Below are 12,820 nucleotides of genomic sequence, written 5' to 3' on the forward strand. Positions count from 1 at the left end.
CAAAACGACCACGGGACCGTAATAAATTTTCTTTCTCGAAGACACCAAGTGATTTCGTCAGCTTTCGATATGTTGGGATGGACTTCATTAGGCGTTGTTCCTCCTTGATCCAGTTGGTAAGAGCAGCTTCTTGTTCTTCAGATGAAATGACATCTTTGATAACATGACCATTGTTGCATTTAGCTTTGATGTTGGAGACGAAGCGGTATACAAGTGCGGTAACTTTAATCAATTTTTGTAAGGTGCTGTATCTACCAACATCAATGATTTTGCTCAGGCCGATGTCATTGTCAGATTTGTCAGTCGTAAAAAGAAAAGAAACGCTACTCAAAACTTCATCCTTGCACTCAAAAAGATCATAAGAAGAACGACCATCAAAGTCAACAAAACGATTTCGAGCTTCAGAAAGAACGTCAGACTTATCAGTGTCGAGAAGAGAAGATTCGTTAGAAAGAAAAGAAGAAAGCTTATCTTCGTCAAAGAGTATCTCCGGTCCTTTAAACCATTTCTCACAAAAAGCGTCTTTAAACTGAGGAACCATCCTTGTAGGGATATCCGCAGGATTATCCTTTCCAGGGATGTGATGCCAATCCTCCTTCTGAACAACCTTTCTTGCAGACACTACACGGTTCTCAACCCAAGGCTTCCAAGTCTTTCTATTCCCTTTTATCCAGCACAAGGCAACCTTCGAATCAGACCAACATCGAGTAGCATCAACAGAAAAATACGACCGGAGAGAGCAGATCTAACATTATTCAACAAATCACTCAACAACACACAACTAAGAAGTTCAAGTCTAGGAATCGTCACCTTTTTCAAAGGAGCAACCTTACTTTTCGAAGTCAAAAAGAAAACACTGATCCCAGTCTCGGAAATCACTCTCAAATAAATAACACTACAATAAAGAATCTCAGAACTATCACAAAATCCATGCAACTCAACTCTTAAAGTATCACTGTTGCAGGAAACAAAAGCAAATCTATCAATTTCAACAATCTTCACACTTTCCAAAGCGTCTAAAAAACCATACCAAGTACAAGCTATGTCTGTTGGAACCTTGTCGTCCCAACCACACTTAACTTTGCAAACAAGCTGAAAAATAGTCTTCACTCTAGCAGTGATAGGAGTCAAAATTCCTAAAGGGTCGTAAATAGAAGCAGCAAGACTCAAAATGGTTCTCTTAGTTAAGGTTATCGTTCGACCCTTTTCCAGAAACGAATCAAACCTAAAGACAAATACATCTTTGGAAATGTCCCACTCAACACCAAGTACCCTTTTGCATTCATCCTGAGATTGAAATTGGGATTGAGCAAACGAGCTATCATCTTCAATACACTTGGGTTGTAACGGTGGTTCTTTAGATGAGAAAAATTCTTGCAGTTCAGCGTCATTGGAAGTCCATTTCCTTAACTGAAGTCCTGCATCAGACATACTAGAAAGTGCTTTTTCACAGAAAATCTTACCACTTTCCACGGTATCAGTACCAGTGGTTATGTCATCGACATACAAATCAGATAAAAATTGTTCAACAAAAGCTTTGTCAGACTCGAGGTACTTCGACATGTGTTGACGATCGTACCATTGAGTAAAAAAAGGACTAGACGTCAAACCAAAAACACTCTCAAAAAAAACGATAGACAACGACTTCTCTATCAGAGGACGAAGGGTCTTTCCAGAGAAATCTCAAAAAGTCTCTATGATCAGGATGGATGCAGATATTCAAGAAAGCTTGCTTAATATCAGCTAAAATACCAATCTTGTTCATTCTAAAACGTAGTAAAATGTCAAAAATCTTAGCAAGTAAATTTGGACCAGGATAAAGGCAATCATTCAAAGATACACCATTGACAGAACAAGAAGCATCAAACACGGGCCTTATCTTAGTGGTGACCTTGTCTTCACGGATAACTGGTCTATGGGGAATGTAATGAACGGTACCCTCTTCTTTCGCAATCTGCGCCTCAGGCACACGTTCGATAATTCCGTCTTTCTCATAATCAATAAAAATTTTCTCGTAGTCAGTATTAATACCAAGACGATCGAGACGCGAATTAAGCGATTCCAGACGTTTCACACAGGTCGAAAAGTTGTCAGGCACACTCTCGTGGTCAGGCTTGAAAGGCAGTTTCGCGACATACCTAGTACCATCATGGTAAATGTCTTTGGTAAATTGGTTAATCACTGAGTTATCCTCGGCACTCTCTGCCTCCTCTATCTGCCAAAACTTATGGAGCTTGGCATCAAGTGGATCAACAGTTTGTACCTCAACTCTCATTTGATGACTATAAGTCACTTCAGTCAAACCTTTGAAAACAACAGATCCACTCAAAATCCAACCAAGTGAAGATTCACAAGCCACGACACCTTCCTTGCTCTCACGTCTCTTACCAGTAAAAAAGCGAAAATAAAAATCGATACCAACCAATACCCCTATACTCAAGTCAAACTCCTCGGAAACATCTGCAAACACCAAATCAGAGAATTCAATCAACTTCTTTGCACAATCCAACTTCTGGTTTGCAATCGGGCTACAAATGTCCGGAACACAAAGAGCTTCAACTAAAACGTATTTAGAAGACTTCCGATGTTTTCACTTTGAATTGAACAACTTCCAAACGTTTGATTTTCCGCATTATTCAAATTTCCAAAAGTCTTATCACTACATTCTCTTTTCTCACGCACTTTAATTTTAAACGGTCTTTTAACTCTGTCGTAATGTAGCTTCTTTGGCTTCCAGTGTCGAAGAACAATCTTGTTTTCACACTGTTGTGACAACTGGAACCAAAGATCTCACTAGTTTGCAGTCTGCAACAAAAACGCTACGTGAAGAAACTTGAGCACAATTTTGAGAAACAGGAGTAGGAACAGAGTTGCAACTACAACTACAAGGAGCTTTGGATTCAGACTGAGGCTCACTATTTGCATCGGTCAAGATCGAGATCTGATTGTTAGAAATGGTATCAGCTTCAGATCTTTGTTTACCTTCATCGCAAATAGAAATGTGATGCCTCTTGTTACACCTATTACATGAGTACTTATCTCTACAAGCATTGGAACGATGTCCACGAGCCAAACAAACAAAACACCTCTTTTCTCTAATTAGAATATCCCGACGTGACTGTGTATTTGTGACCTTTCGACATTTAGCAGAGCTGTGACTCTTTTTACAAAAGACACAGACGTTCTTCTCAGTATTAGAAAAAAGACCAAGGGCACTATAAAGTGGATCACTCTCGTCAGTTCGCTCAGCTTTTCCGCCACCAGAATTGGTGCAATTTTCCTGAGCTCTAAGTTCTTCATTGAGATAAGTGAGCAATAAATCTAGTGTCCAGATGGAACTTCCAAAACTTCCTAGAGATCACAATTTTTTTTAGCTCGTCAGGGAGTTTTTCTTTTAAGATAGGGATCAAAAGACTGCCATAACCTTTAGCTTCGAGCTTCAAGGCCTTCAAATTTCGCACACAGCTTTCAACGTGGTTGTAAAGCGTTCGAAGGCTCTTTATATTGTCTTTTGATCTTATCTTCTGTATCCTCAAGAGGGATTGCATGTGTGACGAAATCAAAACTTGCTCGTTCCCATACCTCTCGCATAATATTTCTATGGCTTCCTTGTAATTATCAGAGTTTAGAGTCAAACCTTTAATCGAATCCAAGGCTTCGCCAGTCAAATATTTTTTCAAAAAGTTAAAGCGGTCAATGTCGTTTTTGCGCTCATTTTCGTGGATGGAAATCTTGAACTGATCCCAAAACCCTTGCCACTTGAGCGGATCACCTTTAAACGTAGGGAGCTCTATCTTTGGAAGTCGAGAAACACTTGCCCCAGAAGAAACGGATGCAGTTGGCAAAGAAACAGACGCAGAGCCATTCGATTTTGCTATCTCCAAAAGCTTAATGTCAAGACAAGCATCGATCTCAGTTGCAGGAAGCATTAATCCCATGCTTTGAACTACATCGTCACTGATCTTTTCAGGGTCTAAAAGTGGGAGAATCTCTTCATTGATGTCGGAAAGTTGGGCACAAGTGGAATCTAGCATAGACTTAAAGGATCTTAACTTTGCCTCAGAAATGTCATCACCTTTAAGATACTTTTCGATATTCTCCATAGTGGATTTTAAGAAAGCTCTAAGGCCTTCTCTCCGCTTGAGTTTTCGATCCAGTGTCATGGTGATATAAAAGACGGAAACTTCAAACAAAAGCCAATTAAATCAGAGAAAGAAAAGATTTGGAAATTTTCCGACGCGTGCCAATCAAGGAAAGGAAAATTTCAACACTAAATCAAATTACCAAATTAAATAAAAAATCTCAAATACAGCTATCAACAGCTGATCTAAAAACGATGGGGAAACTTCAAACAATAGAATTCCACCAACCCTCACCTTTTGAAAGAAAAACTCTAGCGAAACACAATCACAATAGCCAAGAGTAAATAGAAAGAGAGATTCACTATAGCAAAGCAGGAAACTTTAAAATTGGACAAAAACGAGAAAGTATAAGCAAACTTCTCTAGCCAAAAAATCTACTTTAAACAGAATTTCTTGAGTGCAAAAAATCAAAACAAAAAAAATATCTGTCAAAAAAAATTGTCAGTAAAATGTCCAATGAAACTACGAATTCAGACGGAATTTCGAAAAAAAAAATCGTCAAGAAAAAATTCAGAATCGCAATTCAAACTTTATGTTCTCCTCTTCCCACAGGAGAAAAAAAAACAACCGGGAAGAATAAGGAATACTTTGAACAGGCCTAATCCTATGGACCGGAGATACAGAAACAAAGCCCTTTCACCACCCAGGCAGAAAGGAAAAACGAGTAAAAACACAGATCTTGGAGCAAAAAAGTCTCAAGAAGCAAAGATAAAATCTTGGAGTAATGGTCTCAAGAATTACAGAAAAATCTCAGCAGAGAAAATCACAAAATATCAAATATCAAGAAAAAACGAGACAAGAAAAAACGAGACAAGAAAAAACTTCTCAAAATAAAAAACTCAGAATGTCGAGTAAAAAACGGTCATACGTTTGTAAATCGTAGAGTCGTATAGCCAATGAGCTTTAAATCGGATGCGGTATCAACCAGTAACCAAGCTGCTGTTGCGCCATGTAAAAACGGAAATTTATGTTAATTCCTTTCAGGAAAATCAGGATAGTCACTTCAAACAATATCTTCAATAAATTTCATGATGCACCTTATCTTCTATAAAATACTGAAATAAGAGAGCGACCTTCTAAACACGAGGCCGTTATAAGTGAAAAATTAGCCAATAAAAATAAGTCACAAAAGTCACGTGATAACTACCAATCAAATAATAAGAAAATTAAGTACATCGAAGCGAGCGCTTACGGCGCGTGCCAAAAATAAAGAAAAAGTAGAAAATTATTTATAAGAAAAAATAACTGTAAAAAGTGAGGTTTTTACATATGGGTTGTAATGATTTTTCTTTACGCTAGCTTGGCTAAAAGATTTGTCATTCCTCAGACCCCCAAAAAAATCCAGCCTGTAAAAACTGACGTTACTCACAAAAAAGCTTGTATTGAAAGGGCCACCTGGACCCAAATTTGGCACCTATCTCTGGAGAAAGTAGATAAAAAATGCCAAAAAATGATGTGTAAAAACCTATATCTTGTAAGGGAATTTTAGTACGCACTGGTCCTCTGAAGTTTCATGAAATATTTTTCAAAGTTAGCATTTGAAGATTTGACGTCGCTGGCATTACTTTTCACAAATTGTTTTTATTTTGAATTTCTGATGTATATACCAAAAAATATTTTTGCAATTATAAAAAAGATTGAAGATTGAAAGGTAGAGATTGCATTATTGGACAATTTTTAATTCAAACTAGCAGCACAAACTTAAAGACTTGGCTGTATGTATAGAAAAAGAGTAAAAAAAAAAGAAAAACAGTTTGAAACAATTCTTACTTTTACCGAGAGAGGCACAGACAAATTCTACTACTTTTCTTTTGGCATCTTTCATCTTCAAACTAAAAAAAGACTTACTGTTTCTCCTTGGGAGTTCTTGATATCCAAAAATGAATTACCATTGATGAAAATTTAGTTTTAATATAATATAAATACAATCCTTCTTCGAAAACCGAAGGGAAATGTTTACAGTGAAAACTGAAGCAAAGCAATACCAATCCTTAAATTTCACAATCAAATTTCAACATGAAAAGTAATTTTAGAACTTTCTCTTTTTAAAAACCTTTTCCAAACTTTTGTATAAAAAAAAAGAATTATAAAATCACAAACAAAGCTGAGTTTTTTGTTTTGAAAAGTTGATCTGTTCTTTTAAAAATCCACTCACAAACTGACGCGAATTGTTTTTGTTTTCATATGATACAATTCGAATGTTTTTCGAATACGTGACGCAATTTGATTGGCGGAGATTCGAACACGCGCGAAAAACACTGCAACATCTTCTTTTTTAAGATGACACAAAACGTAAGCGCAATTCTGTGCCATGGTCCCACTGGGGTACTGAGACAGGCGGGATGTTTGCAGTAAGATCTTCTTGAAAGATTGAAAGAAAATCAAAATAGTTGAGCAGTTAATTGAATAACATTGTACGTGAAGAAACATATTAAAGCACTTTTGAAGGGGTAGAAATCGAGATTACGAAAGTATCAATTGCTTTTTGTACCAGAACTTTAGAGGTCAAGCCCCCACCCCCCCCCCGGCCTCGAGCACAGATGGAACGGGTTAGTTTGGCTTTTAAAGCAGTGTTGATTAAAATATCATGGTCGATGAAAATTTGACCTTTTAAACCAGGAGGAAATGTTATGCAACATTGCAATATCTAAATAGTGGTCGATAATAATTAAGTGCCTCAATTAAGTAGTAAAGCTCATTAATTAAATGAAGAAATTACGTGCTATTATGTTTAAAGCCTCAGAAAAATTCTATATTCAAGTTTGACTTGATTTTTTGTTCTTGATTATGTAGATGGTAGTTTTTAATTGATAAAACAATTGATAAAAAATAAAAATAATGTATCTTATCAATACACCAGCGCCGTAGCAACTGTGGGGAGGGGGGCAAGGGGGCTATGCCCCCCCAATAATTTTTTAAAAAATGGTTATTTTGCAAAATGCAAAGTTTTTCTTGTTTTTTTTTTGAAAGCATTTTGTTTTGAGTGCATTTTCAAGCAATCTAGAGCTTAAAGTTTCAATATTCCCCCCCTCGGGCCAAACCATGGTTGGCCCTCGCGGTGTCACTAAACTTCAGCCACCCCAATAAGAAAATGCTTCATACGGCACTGTACACGTTGTATTACTTTAGGTTTGGGTGGAAGGTTCATTTTCTTTTTACAAGAACATTTAAAATCTTTGATACCTGTTCTTAGCTTTTTGAGTTTTAAGCCTAAAATTGTTCTTAAAATACAGTAGACTCTCGCTTATTCGAACTTCCAATATTCGAATCTTTCCTCAAAATTATTCCCAATCTCCGTCATAAAGAAATCCTTTTAATATACTTCCTAAAATTCGAATCGTTCGGTAATTCAATCAAATTAGATTATTCGTTCAGTTCGAATTAGCGACAGTCGTATTCTTAAATTCACCATTTTGTTTGATTTCTTGGGCGTGGGTTGAGTCCGTTAAATCTTAAAAACTTCTTAACTTACTTGTTCTTGACATTTAGGCCATCGATGCCTTGTGCTCTGTTCATATAGTTTGTTCTTATAAAAAAACTTGCATACTTCTTTATAAATTCAATTTAAGAACAATGCTGAGCCTGAAATTAGTACTCAATTTCAAGCAATTTAAGTGTCAAAGTAGTACAAATTGGGTATAACGCCTAGAATACCTCAAGTACGTCCTATAAATAAGAACACGATAAGAAAGATTTAAGGCTAAAAGTGCCAAAAGAATAAAAACAGCTTTAGTAAAATTTTACTGGTTCTTATAAAAAAAGTTAATCACAATCAAAAAGAATTTTTTCGAACATAGAAGCTTGTCAAACTTGTTTATTTTTCATTTAGATTTTGTTGTTGTTTAGTAATTAATGAAATTGTTCAATTAAAATATGCAAAAGATTTTCTCAGCAAAAATGGTCACGAACAAAAGAAAAACAAGATAAAACTTAATCCGAAAATTGATTTTACCATGATGATGATGAAGAAATACGTGATAAACGGATTAATCACGTTCGCAATAACATTCGAGTTGTTGACAAAAGCGATATTTGGTCCGTTCTTTTGTTTAAAGAGGCATTTGCAATTAAAGATAAAAATCCAGAGACTTGAATTTGTTCCGCTAGTTGATTTTTGATTTTTCTAGAAAATTGTTCAACATTTTCAGTATTACTATCACTCTGATGATCCTTTTGCTGTGAAGCGAAATACAGTGGAACCTCTAATTAGCGGACAATATCGGGGAAAGGGGTTAGTGTCCGCTAATTAGAAGTGTCCACCTTTTAGAAACTTTTGATCTCGGAGCTCCAATTTTGAAATTAGGCCATCCCAGTTTCAGATTAAGTTTTATCTTGTTTTTACTGAAGCTGTCATATAACAAAAGAAAATACACACATCTTTACGATCACCACCGAAATATATTGTCAATTTTGGGTATTATAACGTTTCTCAGAATCTATAAAGTTTGTCATGCGTTGCCAAAATAAACATGCTAGCAACTTTTACTGTCGATTTTAGGTAACTTCTTCGCCCATAACTGAAGCAAAATAATCCGCCACTAAGAAACTTTTATTTAGCTTCCAAAAACGCGGGGGGGGGGGGGGGTACTTAGGCAAATTGAGGGTACGCCTTAAGGGTACCTTTTTTGGATTTCCAAAGTCGGAAAAATCAGAAAATCAAATTTTAGTCCCACTAAGGGTCGGAAAAAATAGGAAAAAATTTCAACTTTTTACCCCCGGAAAGATAGAAATTTGATCAAATTTGTCCCGCTTAAGTAAGGGTCGTAAAATTCCCAAAATTTTCCTTTGTTTTCTCCTTTTTAGTCTCGGTAAGGGTCCAAAGGTCGAAAGTCGGGCGGCACCCCCCGTCAGCTCGCAACCCTAACTAAACGGGCAAAAACGTTAAAGAACAGCAAACTTACGTTCAACGGAAGCTGTTGAATCTAAGGCTCGTTCAGTTTAAAGTCCGAAGGGCTAGAGTATAATCTTCAACCTTTCCCTGGCAAGAAAAATTGAAGCTACTATCTCCCGTCCAGAACGCGCCTACAACGCACCGTAATCACGACGGCAGATACTGTCTTTTTGAGGACTTAATTTTTTGCTTTCAATCCGGCGTTTGTGTGAAAACCACGCGCGGACGTTCTGGATGGGAAATAAGTGGCTTCATCCCAACACATAAACAATATTTTACAGGATGATGGAGGTTCAATATCGAATATTTAAATGACCACACATGTGGAATTGCACATTGCACATTGTCATTACACATTTAATAAATTTAATAACTTGATTTAATTATAGATAAAAAAATAATCAACTTAACATCCATTCATGATCCATCAAACGTACATGTCATTATAAAAATTAGATAAACATCGAAAAAATGTTCCCTGTCTGCGGAGTAAATATGAAATGACTACAAACCGGTTTTATACCAGAAAATTGGATAAAAATTTCTTTAACCAGAAGAAAAACTTTAACAACAGACAGCAAGATTTTTTGCAGAAAACATTGCTGTTGTTTTGGTAAAGTGAATCAAAATATTCCATTGGTATTTTGCTCAAAAATATAATCATGCAAAAATATTGATGAGTTGAATTGACAATCATTATTAAGTCAGCCGAGAGGCATGTAGCGTCAAAACAACGTCCATTTGACATTCATAACGTCCAAATAACGTTATTTGAACGTTAAAACAACGTTGTGTGCCAGCTGGGAGCTGAGAGGCATGTAGCTGTTGATATATTTTTTAAGTAACATTATGGAGAATTGCAATACTAAGGAGATAAATAAAATGGAGAAAACCAGTGCAAACCGTATTTCATCAATGAAAATAAAAGTAGCCAACATTTTCAAGCATATCAATGTTAAGCTAATACCGGTCAAGTTGGCTTTTATATTTTATTACTCATCCATTGGAGCGTGGTGGCCATACATGATGTTGTTTCTAACATCGCTGGGACTAAATCCGTTCCTTGCTGGACTTTGTATTTGTGTACGAACTGTGGTATCAACTTTTTCCGTACCATTTTGGGGTTTTATAAGCGACTTTACCGGTCGGCAACATATTGTTTATGTGATTCTAACTCTTGGTTATGCGGCAACCACGTTATCAGGTCCTATAATAGCAACAAAGTTGAATCATTTTGATCGGAATTCGACTGTAAATGGATCAATGAACGTTCACGATTCAAATACAACATTGTTGATTCGAAATTCGACATTATTTGATCAACGAACACCACATAGCAATCATAATTTGACCGGTCTGTATCTACCATCAATATCAAGAGATTATGAAACCAACTCTACTGATCCAATAGTAAAGAGGAACAGTAATTCTAGCTTTAGCCAATCAAAACTAGACAAGCATTCCATAGAAACGGACAACCAACCGTTGTATTGTACATCGGAATGTAGCGACAATCGAATGTTCACCTTTATGATCATATTAAGTATTTGTATGGGGCTTTTCGAATTCTCGTTACCCGGTTTTATAGACGTAAATGTTATGACAGTAACTTCGAAACATCCGAAAACCAGTTTCGGATTTCAGCGGGTTTTCGGCTCCGCTGGGTATGCATTTGGTAGTGTTCTTGCAGGCTTTGTTGCAGATCGTTTTCAACATCAAACATTGACTACATTTTCAGCACCTATTTTTGTATCTGTACCGTTTTTGGTTGCTGGTTTACCGTTTTATGTTATGCTTGCGTTGATGGCCAAGAAAGTTACCAGCGAGACAAAAGATGATCCAGAAGACTCTGAAGAAGAGGATAAATCAACTGAAAAATGCAAAGCAGTTTCTGGAATGTGTAAAGCAATGGAATCAACACCATCTGTGGACAATAAAGGTTATCAGAAAGAAGACAGTTTTGATACCAAATTTGTAAACGAATTATATATCCAGAAAGAAATATTTGGCCAATCCAAAAAATCTTCCGAAACAAAAGGATATTCAGAACTAAACTTAAAGGACAATGCAGATTTCCCAAATAAAAAACCCTTATCAAAAAGTAAACTAGATAACGAGTTCAATGAATCTTGCAATAGTAGTCATAATAATGGTGCGGACAAAAAAAACGAAAATGATGAAGGTAGTAACAGTACAGATCTTAAAATTTCAAATCTGTCGAGTTCGAATTCAAATAAGGATAGCACTGAAGACGATGAGAGATCCACAAGTAAATTAGCCAAGGATTTACATGAATCTGTGAAAATAACGGACAAAAATGATGAAAATTGTGACAATGCAGATCTTAAACACTCAAATCAGTCGAATAAGAAATATATAAATAACACTGACGATGACAGCTCCACAAGTAATTTGACGGGTATCGAACTCTTGAAATTAACCACCAAAACATGTCTTCAGCCATCCATCTTCGTGCTCTTGCTCACAACTCTAATCAATGGAATCGCACTAAGTTTTATGAACAGTTTTATGTTCCTACACATGAAAGATGCAATGGGATCTCCTGATACAGTCCTCGGTTTCAACATCACTTCAATGATTGCCGGAGAAATCATATTCTTCCTAATTACCAAAACAATAATCAATAAATTTGGAAGTTTCAAATGTTTAGTTGTTTCCTTATTTGGTAATGGTGTTCGATTTATACTAATGGCGTTCTGTAAAAACCCTTGGTTAACATTGCCCATACAACTGCTTCATGGAGTCGGGTATGCCTTGTTTTTCGCTTCAACTATAGAAATAGCTTACGAATTCTCACCACAAGTGATTCGAACGACTATCTTTAGTATAATTGGTAGTCTTTTCTTTTCTGTGGCAAATGTCATTGGGAATCTACTTGGTGGTTGGATTTATGAGACTTACAAAGGACTCATCTTGTTTCTCGTGACTGGAATTTTGTGTAGTGCTTGGAGTATAGTGATTGGGTTTTATTATTTGATGCCAAAGCCGAATAGAAAATGACACTTTTTAGCAACATTTTCTACAGAATAATATTATAAAAAGAATATAAGCCGTTGTTCCTGGTGAAGTAGAATTTTGTGTAGTGCTTTGAGTGCAGTGACGGGATTTACTGATTTAAATTGGTAACAAAGCCAAATAAAAAATGAGACTTTTTTAGCAACATTTTTTACAAAGAAATACTCACTTATTTTATATAAGAACACGAGGCTGAACCTAAGAACAAATTGAGAATAATCCTGAGCCTCAGCTTTCAGAAATTACTTAGAAAGTACTTATTTTAAACCCATTTTAAGTTTTTATATAAAAAAAAAACTGTACTAAAAACATCGTAAGAACATTTAAGCCTAAAAAAAAATTAAGAACAGCCAAACATGAGCCAAAATTTACTGGTTTTTATAAAAAAGTTTCTATTATAAAAAGTATATATGCTATTAAAGTCTATTCACGATAAGTGTGCACTCTTTTTTCATTTACCTGTAACTTTTGAAGGAATTCTTCAATCTTTATAAATTTGGTATCATTGGAAAGATATTAGTGAGTGGATCAATTTGAAATAAAAAAATGTTTAAACAAATTCTACAAATGAAGATGAAAATGAAGAAGAAAAAAATGAAGATCTTGTAGAAAGGTGCTATAACTATCATTTTCACTGAAGTGAATCCTCGATTATCGAACATCATCACTGTGAAAAAATTTCTCAAAAATAATCATTCAGTCAAAAGATATCAAGCAAAGTTATAAGCTGATTGACGTCTAAAAACGCTGT

At 35.8% G+C, this 12,820-nt stretch overlaps 3 protein-coding genes across 3 annotated transcripts; 1 reads left to right on the top strand and 2 right to left on the bottom strand.

Annotated features, from left to right (window-relative positions):
- Positions 1-666: 666 nt before the first annotated feature.
- On the bottom strand, positions 667-1,563 carry LOC136824951 (uncharacterized). The gene has a single exon (XM_067080936.1). It carries the CDS (start codon positions 1,561-1,563, stop codon positions 667-669), a length of 897 nt encoding a protein of 298 aa, XP_066937037.1.
- Positions 1,564-1,621: 58 nt separating this feature from the next.
- On the bottom strand, positions 1,622-4,163 carry LOC136824952 (uncharacterized). The gene is made up of 3 exons (XM_067080937.1): positions 3,638-4,163; positions 2,983-3,351; positions 1,622-2,559 (listed from the first exon to the last, which is right to left on the bottom strand). The coding sequence occupies exons 1-3, from the start codon at positions 4,161-4,163 to the stop codon at positions 1,622-1,624; spliced, it is 1,833 nt and encodes a 610-aa protein (XP_066937038.1).
- Positions 4,164-9,882: 5,719 nt separating this feature from the next.
- Positions 9,883-12,054, top strand: LOC136824953 (uncharacterized). Its single transcript, XM_067080938.1, has one exon. The coding sequence runs from the start codon at positions 9,883-9,885 to the stop codon at positions 12,052-12,054; it is 2,172 nt and encodes a 723-aa protein (XP_066937039.1).
- Positions 12,055-12,820: the final 766 nt, after the last annotated feature.

Source organism: Clytia hemisphaerica, unplaced genomic scaffold (genome assembly GCF_902728285.1).
Source record: "Clytia hemisphaerica strain Z4C2 unplaced genomic scaffold, Clytia hemisphaerica genome assembly, whole genome shotgun sequence".
Classification (NCBI taxonomy): domain Eukaryota; kingdom Metazoa; phylum Cnidaria; class Hydrozoa; order Leptothecata; family Clytiidae; genus Clytia; species Clytia hemisphaerica.